This window comes from Rousettus aegyptiacus, unplaced genomic scaffold, assembly GCF_014176215.1.
Source record: "Rousettus aegyptiacus isolate mRouAeg1 unplaced genomic scaffold, mRouAeg1.p scaffold_m13_p_2, whole genome shotgun sequence".
In the NCBI taxonomy this organism is placed as follows: domain Eukaryota; kingdom Metazoa; phylum Chordata; class Mammalia; order Chiroptera; family Pteropodidae; genus Rousettus; species Rousettus aegyptiacus.
In genome coordinates, this window is record NW_023416295.1 from 163,597,928 (window position 1) to 163,618,829 (window position 20,902).

The 20,902-nt window shown below is 39.2% G+C and overlaps 1 protein-coding gene and 1 long non-coding RNA gene across 2 annotated transcripts in view; one reads left to right on the forward strand and one right to left on the reverse strand.

Annotated features, from left to right (window-relative positions):
* Nucleotides 1–4,715: 4,715 nt before the first annotated feature.
* On the reverse strand, nt 4,716–7,166 carry LOC118613843. Its single transcript, XR_004955958.1, has 2 exons — nt 7,097–7,166; nt 4,716–6,637 (listed from the first exon to the last, which is right to left on the reverse strand). It is a non-coding gene; the product is annotated as an uncharacterized LOC118613843 (long non-coding RNA).
* Nucleotides 7,167–7,367: 201 nt separating this feature from the next.
* HCFC2 (host cell factor C2) overlaps nt 7,368–20,902 on the forward strand; it is a 34,084-nt gene continuing 20,549 nt past the window's right edge. Inside the window, exons 1-7 of the mRNA XM_016127037.2 lie at nt 7,368–7,554; nt 9,002–9,150; nt 10,292–10,452; nt 17,119–17,327; nt 18,124–18,208; nt 19,695–19,801; nt 19,908–20,096. Coding sequence (XP_015982523.2) covers nt 7,392–7,554; nt 9,002–9,150; nt 10,292–10,452; nt 17,119–17,327; nt 18,124–18,208; nt 19,695–19,801; nt 19,908–20,096 — 1,063 coding nt within the window. The 5' untranslated portion in view covers nt 7,368–7,391. The remainder of the gene's footprint in view (nt 7,555–9,001; nt 9,151–10,291; nt 10,453–17,118; nt 17,328–18,123; nt 18,209–19,694; nt 19,802–19,907; nt 20,097–20,902) is intronic.

The window sequence follows — 20,902 nt, forward strand, 5'->3', positions numbered from 1 at the left end:
TTCCAGAGTGATGAGCTCTCAGAAGCAGCAGGAAAAAATGTCCCTCAGACATGTCCCACCGCATCATGGCAGAAAGCACTTCAAATGGACTCCTGCCCATTCCAGCTTCCTCCAAAGATCGTGTTTTCTCCTCCTCCGCATCGCTCATCCACTAGCAGAATGCCTGACCCAGTAGTTCAGAGAGTATGACAACCGAAGCACTCAAGAAGGGGACTCAGAGTTGAAATAATAATTACATGGTTACGTGATCTTCATAGATGCTGCTTGCTATTCATATTAGCTTCTATATGGACCCAAATCTCTCTGGTCATTGCTCCTTGTGAACTGTTCTCCCTGACCCCCTATGGTCTCGACTTCAGATACTTTCTTCTTTATTTCCCCTGGGCTGTGTTCTGAGGATACAGAGGCTTATTATCCATGACCTAGATTTCCACATTGTATGTATAGATTCCTCCCTGGGGAAGAAATGAAGAGAACAAAAACAGATAGAGAATATATGGGGACACTGTGATCAAAGTGCAGTGGCTACCAGCATGGGCTCTGGACACAAAGAGACCTAGGTGTTAGCTTATGCCTCATACTTACACATTACTCAAAATCTCAGGTCAGTTTCCTCATGTATAAAGCGGGCAAGCCTCATAGGATGAATGCCAGAGTTAAAAGGCATCATGCATGTAAAGCCCTCTCTAAGGGCTCAGTACATGGATGTTATTATTATTGTTTCATGGAGAAGCCCAAGATATGAAACCAGGGAAAGGAAGTGTATCCATAAGGTATTTGTAAATAAAATTTAAAAAAAGTCCAAGTGAGTTATATGATGTTGCAAACACTGCTGGTAGCCTACTTAATAACCCTTTCTGCTTCTTCCCTTCAAATGGAAACACTATCATTTGCGGCAGCAATGTGCCCAGTTAAAAATACCTCCCCAGACGCCCTGCCCTGGAATGACATGGGAGCAGAGTCAGCTGTCTGCGACTTCCTAGAAAGCTACATTTTCCTGGCAAAGAACTCTTTGGTGCCTTTCGCCCGTTTTTCCTGTCTGAAATGCAACCTTAACTCCTGGAGGTGGAGTAGCATCTTGCAGCTCTGAGCATAAAAGGTCCTCACGGAGGCGCTGCCACATACAGTCACAGCAGCTGTGTACAGAGACTGCAGTGTTGAATCAGTTAGGGTCCTGGCAGGACACAGACGGCTCACTCCAGTGGGCTAATGGTGGAGATTTTGAAAAAGGCACAATTTGAAAAGGTGTACTCAGCCTGTTAGACTAGCTATAATCAACAGGACAAGTAATAACAAATATTGGAGAGGATGCAGAGAAAAAGGGACCCTCATACACTGCTGGTGGGACTGCAAATTGGTACAGCCTCTATGGAAAACAGTATGGAGGTTCCTCAAAAAACTAAGAATTGATTTACCATATGATCCAGCAATCCCTCCATTGGGTATCTACCCTAAAGACTTGAAAACCCATATCCAAAAAGATACTTGCACACTGATGTTCATTGCAGCGTTATTCACAGTGGGCAGGACATGGAAGCAACCGAAGGGTTCCACAATAAATGACTAGATTAAGAAGTTGTGGTACTATATACAATGGAATATCACTTAGCCATAAGCAGAGATGAAATGCTGCCATTTGCGAAAACATGGACGCACCTTGAGATAATCATGCTAAGCGAAATAAACCAGACTGAAAAAGTTGAAAATCACATGATGTCACTTATATGTGGGATATAAACCTAAAAGCAACAAATGAACAGGACAAACAGAGACTCAGGGACATGGACAATGGACTAGTGGTTACCACAGGGCAGGGGGTGGGGGAGGTGGGAGTAGTAGACAGTTAAAGGGGGTCAAATATAGGGGGATGGGGGAGGGTGAAGTGGATGAAAGGGATCAAATGTATGGTAGCTAAAGGAAACTGGACTTTGAGTGGTAATCACATAATAGAATATATAGGTGTCAAATTATAATGTACATCTGAAAATTATATAATTGTATTAATCAATGTTACCCCAATAACCTTAAAAAAAAATTAAAAATTAAAAGGAAAGTTGTAGTCAGTTTTAGGAAAACATGGTTAAGATGGTGTAGTAGTCTGGGGTTAACAATTGCAGGGAGTCATTCCTACCTCTAGCCCTGAAGGATAAAGGACGGGTGTGGTTAGTAGGACTGGAAGGAAGTAGCTATATGGACAGGGCTGCCCAACAGGAGCAGCCTTGTGGACCCCCACAAAAGGGACTAGGGGGCTAATTCCTCCAACCATACAATCTCCTGTCTGTGGTGCCTCCCGTCGACCAAACTTAACTGAAATCAGAGAGTGAGGGAGCTCAAGTGATGGAATCCATTTAGGTCCACCTCCCAGGACCCTGACCAGGTTGAAGAATAGAGGGTAGATCTGTATATGCAAATGAAAAATATCTTTACACAATGCAACTAGGGTCCCCTGGTGCTGTGTGATTCAGCGCCCCTGCATGTGTTAAGAAGGCGGAGCAAGAACACAGGAGGAACCGAAGTCCCTGATGGCACTGGGAGTTACCAGAGCAGCTCTGAATTAAGTATTTGTGGAACTTCTTGCTATGTGAGGAAAAGAAACCCTCATATGCTTAAGTCACTCTGGTCAGATTTTAGTTTTATGCCTGAATACAGTCCTATGTGACTCATGTGCATCTCATACGCATTTTAAATTTGTGGTATCATTAGTCAACACAATGTATACCTGAGTTATTATTATTCCATATTTATTTCTTATTAGTTGAAAGCCAAATGTTCATCATTTCTTCTTATCCAATGAGCCGACCTTACTGAATATATATATATCACTTTGTAGATAAGGTCTCAGATAAAACTCTACTAAGGCCGATAAAGGTGAGTGGAAGGAAAGGAAGGAGCATTCTGTCATAGCAGTGAATCACTAACTGGGTCAGTGTAACAAGCCTCTATGTATTGCTTCTGTCTCTCAGGGCTCGGCTCCAAGATCACCCATGTGGGGCAGAGAATACAACCACAGGAGCCTCCATCCCGTGTTCTGCCTGGTGGTGCTTGTCCGGAGCTTCAGCGCCCTGGGCTCTTCTCTGCTACCCCCTGAGCTGTACCAATTGCTCCCGCTCTCTCCTCTTTGCACCTGGGTCCCCGCTCTCCCACATGAGATGACTGCTTTCCTTCCTTGGCTCTTGTGCCAATTTCCTGTTCTGGTAAGCGGTGTAGGCTCTACCTGGCCTAGGATTCTGCCTTTCTCTTGCAGCTGCTCTCTCCATGCCTCGGCTGCAGCTCTCGCCAAGACCCACCGCCAGAGCCCTGTGATCTGTGAACGGACCTTTCAGACACCATCTGCTTCTTTCATCTCAGAAATAGTGCCTGCCAAGGTTCTCTGCTGTCGAGTTCAGCCTACCTGCTGACATGCCCCCAAACCCCTTCTCAGACCTCTGCCAACGAGCCCTTGGCCTTAGTCCTCTACTGAGATTAAGGTATCCCTCGGACATGGCAATTTACACTCTTGGCTGAAAACACACCAGCACCTCCCAGCACCAGCCCCTCCCTCTGAAGCTGATACCTCAGGGACTTGTAGCTCAGGAAAAGGAATAGAAACAGTAGGTAATATAATGAAAATGATGACAGAAGTAAAACAATTTACTACTTACTAAATGCTAACGACATGCCAAGCATTGCATAAGTACAGCACTGTGCTTGCTTTGGTTGGCAACAGCACAAATTTCAGTTACTACGGTTTAGTTTAATAACATCAGCCCCTCCAACAACACAGTTCATATCTGATACCACAGTATGTTAACTGTAATTGCATAATTGCAGACTTTGCCACTAGCTTTTCAGTCCACCAAATTGCTATTCAAATAACAGATCCACATTATGATCGATGACTGCTCATGCCACTTCTTTGACTGTGTGTCTGGTTGTTGACTGGCCACTGGAATCTGTTATTCAGTTTATGTGCAGACAACAAAGCATGTAGTTGTGTTGCTTCCTTAATTCCCAGTGATGTCTCTGTGATATTTATAAAAATGGATAATAGAGAGAATTGGCCGACAAAGATAAAAGTGTAGCAAAGAAACAAAAAGTGATAATGGTGGGAGCAAAGTTCAAATCAAAGGTAAACAGAGGTAGAGAAGAAATAGCTGGCTATGGGATGATGCTGTTAGTATCCAACTCTAGATGTGCAGTCAGAAAAACTTAGTAAAGTGATGAACATAAATGAAGAAAACGGTGGTGAAATAAAAAGGACGAAGATGTTCCAGAGGAAGGGATACAGGCGATAAAAAATTCCCAGTAAAGGAACGCTCAAAGATGTCTCATGACATTGAAAGTGCAAAGGATAAGGGATAATATGTGGGGGCAGACCCAGACTCAGGAAGGAATATGCCATTTTGCCATGAAAAGATACTCACTCGGGACAGTAAGTTATATGACAGCAAGGTAAGCGCTGCTCAAAATGCTCAACTGCTTCTTCAATCTTTCCTTTCCAATTGGATCCTTCTTCAGGGCCACAGTCATGCTCAAGTCTCATTTATGAACAATAAGAACAGCTTGCTTGCCCTGTTCCCATTTCTCCCTTCTAGTCACTTTTTTCTTTCCTTTCATGGGCAGTCTCTTTTAAAAAGTGGTCGAGACATGATATTTGCACTTCCTTGTTATTCATTCTTCGATCTTCTCTGCCTATCCTCCTCCCACTCCACTGAGTATTTTAGTGTAGGCCGATAATAACCTTCTAATTTGCAAATTGAATAGACACCTCATCTCTTTCTTCTCTGACCTCTCTATGGCTTGTGGCTTTCATAACCACTTCTGCCTCTGTGAAACCCCCTTCTTTAATATCACGCTCACCCAGTTCTCTTTTGACCTCTCTGGCTCCTCATTCTCTACTTCCTTCATGGTGCCTGCCTCCTTCTGTCTTTACCTCTTAAATGTTGGCTTCTTCTGGGAGCTTTTCTGCCTCACTCTTTCCTTTCTGCACTCTTCTCCTAGGTGGTAACTTTCCAGGATCCTGTAATTTCCAGGATCGAAAGCAGCTTTCTTGAGAATGGGGACCTAGTCTGGACTCCGAACCTAAGCAGAGTTGAGTCAAAGCTGCCCTGGTTAAATATCTTTCCCACTGGATTAAGCACTTGGTCATGGATTGAATTGTGTCCTCCAAAAAGGCATGTTGAAGTCCTAACACCCAGTACCTGTGAAAATGACCTAATTTGAACATAGGGTCTTCGTAGATGTAATCAGGTTGAGATGGAGTCTTTAGGGCGGGCCTTAATTGAGTATGGCTTGTGAATTTATGAGAAGAGACACAGACACATGGACAATACCATGTGAAGATGGAGGCAGAGACTGGAGTGATGCAGCTACAATACAAAGAATACCAGAAGCCAGAAAGAGGCAAGGAAGCATTCTGCACTACAGGTTTCAGAGGAATCGTAGCCCTGTTGACACCTTGATTTTGGATCTTTAGCCTCCATAACTGTGAGACAACAAATTTGTTTTAAACCACCTGGCTTGCGGTACTTTGTTACAACAGTGCTAGAAAACTGATACATATTTCCTCCATTGTTCTGCAGCGCCTTACCTAAACTACCCCTTATGATTTGTAATCTCTCTTTTTTTTTTTTAAAGACTATTTTGCCTTCATCTTTCTTCTAGTTTGGGGATTTTTAGACTTTTAAATATCATAGACCAGTTTTGTGTTTTTAATTTGAATATCAACATTGGAGTTGCAATTTTTTAATTGTCATTTTTCTTTTGCTATAAGGACATTAAAAAAAAAACCTACCACCTACTTACAGCACTGTTCATAAAAGGGCATTTCAACAGTGAACTCTCAGAATACAGTCCTTTAAACATTTTAAGTTTTATGAAAAACTCACTGTTTTATCCCAACTTCTCTAGTTTTATTTCAGATACATAAAAACTTTATAACCAAAATATTTAAGAGCCTATGTTATGTATGTGACAGAGAATATCAATACATAAGTTTTCATAGCCTCCTTTATTTGTGCTTAGCCATCTTTCCCCTCCCTTCCCAAATTCTCTTCGACCATATTTGAAATCGAGATATATAGGGAGAGGAAGAACTTGAGAAATAATTGGAAAGAATAGTGAGGATTCCTTTTACAAAGGTAGAGAATTACCCCTCAAAAGAAAGTTAAGATGGATGAGAAGGTGGAGAGACATGCTTAGGTTTGAGGGAGTTGAGGAAGGGGATTGAGGTAGACACAGGAGAGAGAAATTGAAAGAGATGAAGAAAAGAAATTTTAGGAACTTCGATGCATTTTGTACGTATTCTTCCTTTGGTACATTTTGGGGAGTGTTGGAAAGATTGCTTTCAACATCTCTCTCTCTCTCTCTCTCTCTCTCTCTCTCTCTCTCTCACACACACACACACACACACACACACACACATACACACACACAACTGTGATCAGAGGCAGTACTGTGGGTAAGGGCTCTGGAATCAGAATCCCTGTGTTTGAACCCTGCGTCCAGTCCCTTTCTGCTCTGCGCCCACGGGAGCATCATTACTTTACTTCCCTGTGCCTCTTTTTCCCATTCATGAAAAGGAGAGAACAGTACCCGCCTTACTGGATTGTTCCGAGGGTCAAATGAGTTAGTCCAGATAAGGTCATTAGGACCGTGCCTGGCAATGGAAGACGCTCAAATGTTAGTAATAGAACAGACATCTACGTGTAATCTCCTACCTGCTTAAACTAAACAAAACGGACCTTTCGCGGCTCACCATTCCTGAGCTTGGCAAGGCATCCCCCACACCTGAGCTGCAGGGCGCCCGCCACACCTGACCTCGCTTGCGGGCTCGGCTCCCACCCACCCTCGGGCGCTCCTCGCCACAGCGGGCGCAGCGCTCGCGGCCGCCGGGTCGCGGTCCACACTCCCTCCCTCCCCCTCTTTCGCACTCGAGGGCATCGCGGGCGCCTCGGCGCCCCAGGCTCCGCGGAGACACTCGTGCCCCCTCCCGGCGTCCCCCGCACCTCGAACCCCTACCCCAAGCTCGTCTCCCGTTGCGTTGTAATTGCTTAAAGGGTCTGACTCGCTCGCACATCACAGAAGCTCCGAGCGGTCGTAAAGGAAAACGCTCTACCTTGTCTCGCAAAGACAAAACCGGGGGCTGTGCGAGCGGGGATGGGGCGGGGCGGGGGGAAGACTTGGTCAGAAACGTCCTTGCACCGCAGGACCCCCCCCCCCCAGGTCCCGAGGCCACGGCGGCCCCCGCGGCCCCGCCGCAGGCTCGCGGCCTCGCCCCGGGCGCCCGCGGTCACGTGACGCCCCGCCCCCCGCCCCGAGCGCACAGCTGGAGGCGGGTCCCCGCCGGGCCGGGAGCCGAGGCGCCGGAGCGGGCGCGCGGAATTGTGGGCAGAGGGGCGGGGGTTGGGAAGATGGCGGCTCCCAGCCTCCTGAACTGGAGGCGGGTTTCCTCCTTCACCGGGCCGGTGCCCCGCGCCCGGCACGGACACCGGGCCGTGGCCATCCGGGAGCTGATGATCATCTTCGGCGGGGGCAACGAGGGCATCGCGGACGAGCTGCACGTCTACAACACGGGTAGGCGCGGCGGCGGCTCCTCGGCCCCGCCTGCGGGAGCCGCGGAGGGGGAGGGGAGGCGAGGCGGCGGCCGCGGCCCTGACAGCTGTCAGCGCGGGGGTCACTGCCGCCCCGGGCGGGCGGCGGGGCGAGCGGCCCGGCCGGGCGGCCCCGGCGCCGCCGCGGCCCCGGCCCGCAGCCCCGCATTGCCCGGTACGCGCGGGCGGGGCGGGGCGGAACCGGACCCCGAGCGGGGCGCGCCGGCCCGAACGCCCCCGCCGCAGCCTCGGCGGGCGCAGACGGCGGGGCCACCGCCGCCGGCCGCCCGGGCCTCCTCCCCGAGTCTCGCCCGCTCTGGGGCGCCGGCGTCCTCTCCTGTCAAAAACGCGAGCCAACTCCAAACTGGAGCTCCTCCGGCCTCTCCCGTCGTTGCCGTCTTTTCTTCCTTAGGAGGAAGAAAATTTACGGGGGGGGGGGGAGGGCAGGGTGAGGACGGAGAGACGAGAGGCCTTCTGGCACTTTCACCCCAAAGACAGTCCGTCTCTGGCAGGTGGCAGGCAAGACTTTTTACCCCATCGGTAGCCCTCTCAACTAGCGGGGAAGTGGTTCGTGGGTGAGACCAGCGTCTGCCTTCGCATAGTTGGGTGCGAGTGCCAAAGCTCTGGCGTGCAGCGCTCCTAAGGAGGACTGTCAGCTTGAGCACCGCCGCCAGTCACAAGTGGCCCGGCCCGGGGAGGCCCTACCTTTGAGTGCTTCCATGGACTAGAAAAGAGATTGGAATTTCACTCTTCCCACTTGTAAATGCACCAGCTGTCATCAGAAAGCTGGTTCCTTGGGGTACGGCTGATTACTGAATTTGGGGTCTGTGTCATGACCAATAACTTTTCCTTGGCCCAGTATCTTAAATGTTGTAGTCATTTAAAGGTTAATAAAATAGTGGAGTATGAGAATTTTTTTTTCACCCTCTCTTCCCCCTGGCACCCCAGCGTATTACGTTAAAAAGTTATTTGACCGTTTGATATAGTGTGAAACCCTAGCTTTCAAGTAAATTAGACCTGGTTTGAATTTTGCTCTGCCAGTCAGTTGCCCAGGGTCAACACAAAAGTTATTAAAGCTAAGTGTCAGATTTTTCACTCGTAAAATGGAGATGATAATATTCATCAAACAATTAAATACTTTACATGAGAGTTTTTTATGTAAAGCACTGTGGACATTTGAACCAGAGAGTTTTTTGTGGTAATGGGCTGCACTATACATTGGAAGATGTTTGGCAGCATCCCTAGCCTCTACTTGCTAGTTGCCAGTAGCATCTCTCTGCTTCCAGTTATGACAACTAAAAAATTTTAGTTTGCCCCTGGGAAAATCATCCTCAATTAAGAACCACTAATATAGATGATACATTTAAAGTACATACTCATAGTTTGTGATAACTATATTATAATGCTTTTAATTTTATTTTGGCAACTAGTTACAAATCAGTGGTTCCTACCAGCTGTTAGAGGAGACATCCCTCCAGGCTGCGCTGCCCATGGATTTGTCTGTGATGGTACCAGAATATTAGTATTTGGGGGAATGGTTGAATATGGAAGATACAGTAATGAGTTATATGAGTTACAAGTAAGTGTACTTCAAATTTATCGTTTCAATCCAAATCTTTAATAATGATGTTGCTCATAATTCTTCAAAAATATTTCATTAACATACTTAAAAGTGCCAGCTTCACCTTTTATAGCTTCTAAGAAATTGTTTCCACTTCATTAAAAAGGAAAAGTTTCTGATGTCTTTCCAATACCGAGTGCAACTTTTGTAACATTACAGTATCTATTACTTAGCATCAGTTGTACATGTTACATGTTTAGGCTTTTGTATTTTCAAAGTTAGCCTGAAATTGGAAGCACCTAGAGGGTTGGTGAAAACAGATCGCTGGGCTCTGCCTCCAGAGTTTCTGAATCAATGCGGTCTGTGGGGCCTCAGCATTTGCATTCCTACAAAGTTCCCACCTGCTGCTGATGGTCCCCAGACAATACTTTGAAAACATCTGCCTTAGTTATAGAAATTGTTACCTCATGCTAATAATCTTTTTTTTTTTTTTCTGGTAAGACTTACAAAAGAGGGGTAGGTAACAGTTTCCCATATCCTTTCTAAATATGACTCTCTACTAAGCCAGACTCAGAGCCCTCTGTAACAACCCTAAATGACTTTTATTCATAAACTGTACATACATTTCAAAGGCCGTGATCATGAGGGCATCTGGTAATTGGCAGACATAGGTGGGTTATACCTATTTACAAGCTACTCATTTCACAAATAATTTTAGATAAAGAAAGCATCCATGGCCAGAGAATAAGTTTTAGAGTTTGGTTTGTTAAATTACCTTTATGCTTATTTAAAGGTTAAAATATATACCATTCATGGATAACCTGATTTCAGAAAGTAAGAATACATACATTACATTTAATCTTAAAGCTATATATAATATTTAATTTTTCATTTGGAAGATATTTCAGGACTGTTAGTGTTTAATATTATAAGCTTAGTTTGCCGTTGTGAGAAGTTGTGAATATGGAAGACTAGGCTGAAGTTCTATTGGAACATTTATTTTAATTTTAGAAGTTACTGCTTACTTGTCATTTGTCCCAAAAGAAACTTACTGGAGCCTTCTGATTAGATTCAGATTTAAAAGTATCGTATGATGTTACACTATTAACAGTATAGGAATGCTTTCCTGTTTTTGTCTGTATTTATGCTCTTTTTTTAGGCAAGTCGTTGGTTATGGAAAAAAGTGAAACCCCATCCCCCTTCTTCTGGTTTACCTCCTTGTCCTAGGCTTGGACATAGCTTTTCTTTATATGGTAACAAATGCTATTTGTTTGGTGGCCTGGCAAATGAAAGTGAAGATTCAAACAACAATGTTCCCAGGTACGCCCACTCTTTTTCAGACCAAATGCTTATTTTATGGTTTAGATTAAGAACATTAATTTCTTCCGTCTTTATTTATTACAAGGGATAAAGTTTAGCCTTTTGCATTTAAATTTAGCAATGAATAAATTTGTGTGCATTTATGTTTTCCTTAGTCCCTGGAGTATATCTGTTTTCAAAACTATGCCTTTTCTAATAGGAAATCCTTATTGAATTGATATTAATATAACTGCTCGTTACAATATAGTTATATCTTTTGAATCATAATGTATTTTAGTCATCATAAGTGATAATAAAAAAATCGTTTGTTTTTTTTCAAATTAAGTTTTCTCTGGGAATTTGGAGACAAAACCTGACTTACATGAAGGCCATCTTTTCCATTTTTTGTGCAAGAAGCTATTAGAGTAGTTCACACAAGCAAATGCCTTTTGAACCAGTCCTCCCCTAGTTTTTCCACACACAGTTATTCATGACCTCTTTTCTTTTCACATAGAGTTTTGATCACATTGTCATTATAGCACTCGGGATTTGGAGATTTAGAGTCCAAAAGGCTGTTTTCTGATTCACTGCTTACTATGTATTTCCTTTAGTAGAAATAATCGAAGCCCATTTTCCTTCACTGTGAAATGGAAGTGATTAAATGCCTTTCAGGGTCACTGTGACGATTAAATAAGATCATTGACATAATTTTTAAAGCATATAGTACCATAGTTATTATGAGCATGGTAATGTGTCTTTTTACCTACATTAGGTTAATGTTAGAGTCTTGGTTTTTTTCCAAACTTAAATAACATATACTAAAATATGGAAAATTTGGAAACTAGATAAATGGAAGAAATTACAAAGTACATAAAGATTTTTCTTACAGCATCACTGTTCCCTAACATCGGTGAGCACACATAATTCAACTGGATGTGTATCTTTTGGGACCTTCTTCATGTAACACATTGTATTAGTCAGCTTTCATTAGGTTATTGTATATAGCCGGCAAGCTTCTCAAGTTTATGTTACTCGAGGTGCAAATAGATACATGCAATGCTTCTTCAAGCCTTTGATTAAAGCTGGCACATTGATTTCTGTTCGCATTCCATTGGTCAAAGCAAGCCATAAGGCTGGCCCTCAGTCAATGATGTATGTTCTGCTTACTGGGAGAGGAAAGTTGAGAACATCGATCTGATCCTACACAGACTTGTATTTTCATTTATAGAAGTGGGATCTTTTGTTTTGCTTTGCAATTTTGGCTTGTTGTTTGTTTTTGTTTTCCTTTAAAGATATATATTGGAACTCTTTTCATGGCAGTACATACAGATTGACCTAATTTTTTTAAGGCTGAAAAGTAGTCTGAATTATGCAAATTATTTAACCATTCCCCTAGTGATGGACATTTAAATATTTCCTTTTTTGTTGTTACTACAGTCTTTGCATATGTATAAATATTTTTGTAAGATTGATACTTATAAGTGGAATTGCAGGGGATGTCAAAGGGTATTTACATTTAAGTTTGTTAGATACTTCTGAATTAACCTCCAAAGAGAAGGAACTATTTTTACTCCTAATAACAGTATACAAGAGTGCCTATACCCTTGGCAATACTGAATTGTCTCACTCTTCTTGGTTTATGCCAAGCTAACATGTGAATACATTTCATGGGTTTACTTTGACTTTTTTTAAAACTGGGAATGAGCTTAGCAAGCAGAGGGATTGTTTCATCAACTAAATGTCTAACCAATGTAGCATATACTTGAAAATAGTAATAAAATTTTTGAAAAGTTGCGGAAAAAATGGAATGAGCTTGATTAACTGCTTATTGGACATTTGCAATTCCTTTTTTGAAATTGTTCATATCCTTCTTCATTTTTCTTTTTTAAAATATTGAAGAATAAATTATATACCATAAAATTTAACCCTTTTATGTGTACAATTCAATGATTTTTAGTAAATTTACAGTGTTGAGTAACCGTCACTACAATCTAGTTTTAGAAGATTTCCATCACTCCAAAAAGAAACTTCTTACCATTTGCTGTCAGTCCCATTCCCATCCCGATCCCCAGGCAACCACAAATCTACTTTCCATCTCATAGATTAGCCTTTTATAGACATTTTTTGTAAATGTGATTTTCTGCACTTCTTTCACTTAGCGTAATGATTTTGAGGTTCAACCATGTTGTAACATGTATCAAATATTTCTTCCTTTTTATTGCTAAATAGTACTCCATTGTTTGGATATACCACATTTTGTTTATCTGTTCATCAGTTGATGGACAGTTGGATTGTTTCCAGTTTTTGGATTTTATGAATAATGCTGCTATAAATATTTGCATACAGGTCTTGTTATGGACACATATTTCTTTTTCTTGGTCAGAACCCTAGCAGTAGAATTGCTGAATCATGTGGTAGATTTATATTTAACTTCTTAAGAACTACTAAACTATTTTCCAAAGTGGCTGTACCATTTTACATTCCTGCTGGCAATATGTGAAGGTTCTAATCCCTGCACATCCTTGCTAACACTTGTTATTGTCTGCCTTTTTATCATAGTCAATGTAGCGGATATAAGGTAGTAGTACCTCATTATGGTTTTAATTTGCATTTCCCTAATGGGCAATGGTACTGAACTTGATTTTCATGAGCTTTTTTAGCCATTTGTATATCTTCTTTGGTGAAATTTCTATTCAAATCTCTATTGATTTTTAATTCTTTGTATTCTTCTTATTGTATCCTGGATACAAATTCGTATGTTTTTTTAAATCAGAAATGTGATTTGCAAATATTTTCTTCCAGTCTATAGCTTGTCTTTTCATTTTCTTTGAAATAGTGTCTTTGGAAGCACAAAGTTTTTAATTTTGATAAGTCTAGTTTATCAATTTTTTCTTTGATGGGTCATGCTTTTAATGTATTTAAGAACTGTTCCTATTTCAAGGTTATATAAAGATTTGTTCCTCTATTTTCTTCTAAAAGTTTTATAGTGTTAGCTCTTATATTTGTACCTGTGATTTATTTTGAGTTAATTTTTATACCTGGGGTAAAGTGTTTAAATTCATCTTTTTAAATGTGGATATCCAGTTTTCACCATTTGTTGAAAAGACTAGCCTTAGCATCTTGGCTAGTGTCAGGGTATATTTCTAGACTCAGTTCTGTTCCATTGATCTATATATCTGGCCTTATGCCAGTACCACACTTTAGCTTTATAGGAAGTTTTGAATTTAGACTATGTAAATTCTCAGATTTTATTATTCTTTTTCAAGAGTGTTTTGGCTGTTGTGGGTGCTTTGCATTTTTAAATTTTAGAATCAACTTACCAATTTCTATAAAAAATTCTGGGATTTGGATAGGGATTATTTTGAATATATAGATCAATTTGTGGAGAATTGCTATCTTACTAATATTGACTTCCAATCCGTGAACATGGAATGTCTCTTCATTTATTTAGGTCTTTGTTAATTTCTTTCAGCAGTATTTTGAGATTTTCAATGTAAGAGTCTTGCTTTTACTTTGTTAAATTTATTTATACTTTTTTCTTTCTGATGACATTTTGAATAGATTTGGTTTCTTCATTTCATTTTTGGATTGTTCATTACTAATATATAGAAATACAGTTAGTTGGTCTGTGTATACTGATCTTATATTCTGACTTTATTGAATTCATTTCTTATTTTTAATTGTATTTTCATGGAATTCAGTTTTTATTACTGATTCTTATGAGTTCTTTATAGTTTTTGTTTAATATTCCAAATAGTTTTTCCAAGTCTTTTATTTGACTTTTTTTTTAAAGAGTTTTCATTTTTATCAGATTTGACAGTTTTTTCTCTTGTGGCTTTCTGGTTTCGTGTCTTGCTTAGGAAACTTTCCTACCTCAATATTATAAAAATAATTTTTCTATGTTTTTTCCAGTACATTTACAGATTTGGTTTTTGTTTGAAACATGAATTCATTTGGAGTGTATTTTTGTGACTAATGTGAGTCTTTTTCTTCTTAATAGATTACCAGTTCTCCTCCCACCCTTTATTAAATAAGCCATTTTTATTTTTTCCCTTTCCCTTAATTTGAATTCTTATTCATTTATTTTCAGTATTGCTTCATAATAAATGCTATATACTTTCCTTTGATTATGGCTTTGGCCATATTCCATCGGTTTTGTCATGTAGTGCTCTTGTCATTAATCTCTATTTTCTCTCTAATCCAAAAGTAATTTTGCATAATTAAAAAAAAATTCCAAATGGAAATTTTTGTTATTGTTGCTAATATCTAGTTTTACTCTATTTTGGTAAAAAAAAAAAAAAAAAATGTGGCCTGTGGGGTTTCTCTTTTTTGGAGATTGTCTTTGCAGTGGTCTGTTTCTCAGTTAATTTTTGTGATTATTCCATAGGTGTTCATGAAGACTGAGTCCTTGACTGTTTGGGTACAGAGTTCTTTATTAAATCAATGTTTTTAATTATTATTCAAAGCTTTTTTAGTTTGTGAATCTAGGTCATATTACCTTCTGAATGACATGTTAAAATCTTCAGGTGTGATTGTGAATTTGTGTTTTGTTCCTTGTATATCTGATTTTCAACCTGTGTGTATTATTTTGTTGTAGACTTATATTTTGTAAATAAGACTAGCAATTAATGAGTATGAACTGATATAGCATACTGGCTGACGTCTATTCTGATCTGTTTAAGTCTATGCTATATTAGCTGTTAAATAGTTTAATCCTTGATGTTAATAACTAATAGCTGGATTCAAGATTCTTTAGTTTCCACTGCATGCCCCCTGCCCCTGAGAGACTTCGTTTTATAATAGGGAAGTTTTTCTCTGCCCTTGTATTTTGTGTCTTCTATCTACTCTACTTGTTGCTCTCCTCTACCCTGCCCCTCGTTTCCTGCCTTTGCTAGATGTTTTAAATTGTGATGAGAGTGAACATTATGTTTGTATATCTATGTATGTTTGTATATCTGTGTTAGTGTGTATGTGTATATACATTTATGTAATTTTTATTTCCTATTCTGTGAAATGTAAGTTTATATCTTTTTTATCTGTGTCTTTTGTGTGATTGGTCCTTATCTTGATTTTGTAGGAGCTCTTTAAGAAAATTTGATCTTTTTCTGTGATGTGTACCAAATTCATTTTCACAGTTTGTCTTTTTTCTTTTGATACTATAGTGTTACTTTTTTCTAGTCATCTTATTAACTGCTTTTCAAAACTGTGCTTTATTTTCTTTTTCTTTACTTTTTCTTTATTTTTGTTTTTCTTTGATTCTTTCTTTCTTTCTAGTGATTTGAAAGTTACACCTACTAATTCTGTGCTTCCCTTAGTTGCTCAGAAATTACCAAACATTTGGGAATAGATTTCTACTTTTACCTTTAGGCTTTTTTTGCTTACTTTCTTTTTCCATATGTTCCATATAATCATGAATCTTATTCCAGATTACAACAATGTAAAGAAATTAATTTTTTAGTTAGTCTTTCTTAGTGATTATTTAGAGCTTAACAACCACAGTTATCAACATCAATTTAAAAGGAATCATAAATTACTAGTTTCTTTGCACTGTTATTTCTCTTATTCAATGTATTCCTTCTTGGATTTTTTTTTGAATTTTTCCTGATTCACATCTAGAATCACTTCTTAAAAATTTTTTTAGAATCACTTTTCCCCAAAACTTTAAATGGCTAAACTTTGAAGATGTTTTAATTTTGCTCTCATGCTTGATAATTTGGTAGGAAATAAGTTTCTATAAAAGTCATTTTGCTCAAAACATTCAAAACATCCATGTCAGTTTCTAGAGTAAAAAAGAAGCTATGTAGACATTGTCAGAATGTTATAGAGTGAAAATTTTTAAAAAAGGAAAACTTGCAAAGCAACATTTGTTGTATGCCTCATTTATACATATGTAGGTATTCATAGAGAGATCTTGCCAATTGTTGTCAGTAGTGATTTTTTCTGGTTATCTTGTACCATGTAGTAAACTGCCCCAAAAGTCAGTAATGCAAGGTAACAACCACTTTATTATGCTTATAGATTCTGTGCATTAGCAAGTCATATAGGGCACAGCAGTGATAACTATGCACTCAGATGGGAAGGCACGAATGGTCACTTCTGTGTCTGATGCCTCAGCTGAGACGGCTCAAGGATGGACTCAGATCGTACTGTCATCCTGTGTGTCTACATATGGCCTCTCCAGGTGGTGGTTTTGTGATAGTTGGTGTTACTTGTGCTTCAGGATTCCAAGAGCAAGTGTTCTGTAGTAAAGCTGCAGTCACCTTTTGTAACCAAGCCTCAGAGGGTCACATAGTATCATTTTATCATACTCTATTGCTCGAAGCAATCACAAGCCTCCCCACAAGGAGGGTATGTATACCCTTACCTCCTGGTGGGAGGAGTGTCAAGAGAATTTGCAGCTATATTTTGAAACAATCATAGTTGTTGTCATGGACAAGAGTGTTGGCTAAATGATGGCAGAAATGTTTTAGATCTCTTCTGTTCACTACTTATCTCCAGAAGACTGCCTGGTGCACAGTGGTGTTTGATAAATATGTGTTGATAAATATGGATTTCTGCCCTCCTAATGCCTTTTTGTATTATACGAGTTTTTCACAATAAGCATACATTATCTTTATAGATAGAAACAAAAAGCAAGTAAAAAGTATATATTATGTTAATGTTTTAATTTCTTCCCTGATATCCTAGATATTTAAATGATTTCTATGAGTTGGAGCTGCAGCATGGTTCTGGTGTTGTGGGTTGGAGCATTCCAGTGACTAAAGGGATTGTGCCTTCTCCAAGAGAATCCCATACAGCTGTTATATATTGCAAAAAAGATTCTGGGAGTCCTAAAATGTATGTCTTCGGTGGAATGTGTGGCGCTCGCCTGGATGACCTGTGGCAACTTGACTTAGGTAAGCTTAGCTCAATTCAGGCTCAGAAATTGGTTATGATTGATAAAGGCAAATAAAAAATAGCTTTAAAAATATTTTTGAGTACAGTATTTATTGAGTTGCACTTATATTTATATCTAGTGCTTGTAGCCATCCACGGGGCAAGTGGTTTGTGATGTGATTAGTTTCCAATCAATAAGATTAAACAAATGAATGTTTGATATATGACAGTAACTCTCCTGTGCTCTCTGTAAGTAGGGTCACCGTATGTCCTGGTTTGCCTGGGATGGTCCTGGTTCATCTTATCATACCATATAATTATCAGTAGTACCCTTATTCACTCTGTAAGGTAGCTCAGCTAGGAATGATCAAATTTATATGGTTACTCTACCTACAGGAAAGGCAGCATTAGTAAGGTTATTGCTGGTCAGTGAAAAATCGTGGGTAGGTCTTTTTGAAGAGATCCTAGGAATGAATGATTGAAGAGTAGATACACTTTTCGCTTTTGACCATCTTCTGCACAATGTACACTTACTTAAAATGTTAAAATCCCTAATCTGGTCTCAATTCAAAATTGTGGCACCCCAAATATACTTCATTATTACAAGTACTAATATTTAAGTGTAAATAGATTTCTGTGAGTGGTAATCGATATCAGCTAGAAATGTTTAAGGTGAAATTCAAATAGTGGTTTGAAATATTTTCGCTTTGTTTTAATAAGTCCTTTTTGGCTTTATTTTTTTTTCTAAATTCTGCAAGTTGAGGTACTTTGCTGTTGTTAGATCAAGTTGCTAATATGCTTATTTTTTACTTTTAGAAACTATGTCATGGTCAAAACCAGAAACTAAAGGGACAGTGCCACTTCCACGAAGCCTTCACACAGCCAGCGTTATAGGAAACAAGTATGGGTTTTTTTGGTTTTTGTTTTTTACTTTTTTTTTAACCAACTTAAGAAAGATAACACGCAAAGAAGAGCAATGCTACTAGTTTCTTGGAAATATATTACTGAATTTAGCGATGTTCGATTATGCTTACTGAAGCTAGAATAACGTGCCTATGGAAGCTAAAATACCCAACGCGCCGTTTTCTAATGCTGCCTCTTATACTTCCTTATGTTCCTTAGACTGCCTCACACAAAGTAGGTGTTACTTAAGTTTAAAACAGAGTGTTGTCAGACTAATCTGCCCTCTGTCAGCAGGTTTGATACACGTAACGCACTGTTTCTTTTTACATGTTTTTGGTAGTCCTTGATATGTACTCAGGTATGTACTCAGTGTGTGCACTCAGTGATTATACTTAGGAGGGAATTATGGTTAAACTATAGACTCTGTGACCAGATTGCCCGAATTCAGGTCTCAGCTTTGCTACTTTTCCTATATGACCTGGAGCAAGGAAGCTTAAATCTGACTGTACTCCTGTTTCCTCAAATCTAAAATGGAGATAATAATAAAATCTTTTTCACAAGGTTGTCATGAGGATTAAATAGATTAATACATATAAAGTGATTCAAACAGTGCCTGGCACATAGAGAGCACTTCTGAATGGTTAGCTGTTACTATCATCATCAAGTTACCTTATTTGTGCAATAGTGGACCAGATTAGGAGTATTTTTTAAATAGAATTTAATTAAGTGTTTACTTATGTAGGGATTTTACCTTAAAAGTAATATTTTAGGAAAGAACTAGTTGTAATTTAGAACCTCATTAATTCTTTTTAAAAAATAGACGTAAACAAAACAGACCTTTTTTAAACAGCAGAACTCTTTTATAAAAGGCAGGTTTCCGTTGAAAATATAATATATAAAATAGATTTTTAAAATGGAGCTTCTCTGATTGGTTTGAGGTCACATGGACTCCAAGCTCTGCCTGATGAGCCTTTGTTCTTCAGTAGCCATTACGCAAGTCTCAAGGATCCCTAAGGCCTGAGGAATATACTTTAAAGTTTTTCATTTGAGTGGTGTCAGTGGCCCAAGTTATATGAAACTTAATCTTCTTTGGTTACTATATGCATGCAATTCTAAACGTGAGTTTGAATGTCATTGATCATCAGAGTGTCTTTCTGACTGAGATGCCCTTAGTATATTACATACAGTATTGATTTTCAGATGTGTTATCATTGGGATGTTCTCCACTTTATATAACTCACCAGAGAGAAATAATTTTGATTCTTCATTGCTTCATAAAATTCGCAAACTCTTGGAAGATCACTTTATTCATTATCTTATTCCCATTACATTGACAGTGATAAGTGAGTGACTAGTTCTGTAGCTTGTAGTCAACAAATAAGAAAGTTAAGTCTATTCTTAGCATTTTAAATCTAAAAAAATAAAATTAAAGCTTTAGAAAAAATTCAGCTACTTTATGTTCTTCTGTTGTCGTTGTTGTTCAGGATGTACATTTTTGGTGGATGGGTTCCACATAAGGGGGAAAATACTGAGACTTCACCTCATGATTGTGAATGGAGATGTACCAGTTCATTTTCTTACCTAAATCTGGGTGAGTCTTCTTAGAGTTACTTATTGAAATAAAATTTATTAAACACATCTCTGTTCTGTTGTTTAAGAGAGTAATAGATTAGGCATGGATGTTTCTATTTCTTCAGATACAGCAGAGTGGACCACCCTAGTATCAGATTCTCAGGAAGATAAAAAAAATTCAAGACCGAGACCAAGAGCTGGACACTGTGCTGTTGCAGTTGGCACTCGATTGTATTTTTGGAGTGGGAGAGATGGCTACAAAAAAGCACTGAATAGTCAAGTTTGCTGCAAGGATCTTTGGTATCTTGATACTGGTAGGTAAGAGTATTTAACAAATAGTTTTTCCTTTAGGTAGATAAATATTCAAATAACGTCTGTCTTTTGAGAATTATTGTAAATACCACTACCTGCCTTTCTTTCTCATAATTAAAAATACATAGAGGAAATAATTATATATAGATACTTTTCACTCCAAGGGAGTTTCTTAATTTTCCTCCCCGTTAGTGTAGACTGGTTTTAGTGACTCCCTTCCAAAGAATAGACTATGGAAAGGGAAAAATAATATCCCATATCATGTCATAAGAAACTTACCTTTGTAGTACTGTTTTTCAAAACTCATCACCCCACTCTAACTATGAGAATGTATATAGGGTCTACAGAGTATGTGAACAGTACTCTTTAAATTTTAAAAGTGATGAACAACAAGGAAAAAACTGAGAAATAGTCACATATTGGAAGAGACTAAAGGAGACATAACTGAATGCAAGGTAGTACCCTCGATTGGATCCTGGAACAAAAAAGACATTAATTGAAAAAATTGAATAGTCTGTAGTTAAGTTAATAGTACTCTGATATTAATTTATTAGTTTTCACAAATGTGTTAGCATTAGGGGAAACTGAATAAAGGGTATGTAGGAACTCTTTTTTGCAGTTTTTCTATAAATCTAAAATTACTCCAAAGTAAAAAGATTTTTTAAAAGTATCACAACCAAAATTTTTTTTAAATACGAAACTCACATCCACTATGTACCAGGAATTGTTCCAAATACTGAGAATACAGCAGTGAACAAGACTGATAATATCCCTGCTGCCAAAGGACTTAAATTCTAAGAGAGTGTGA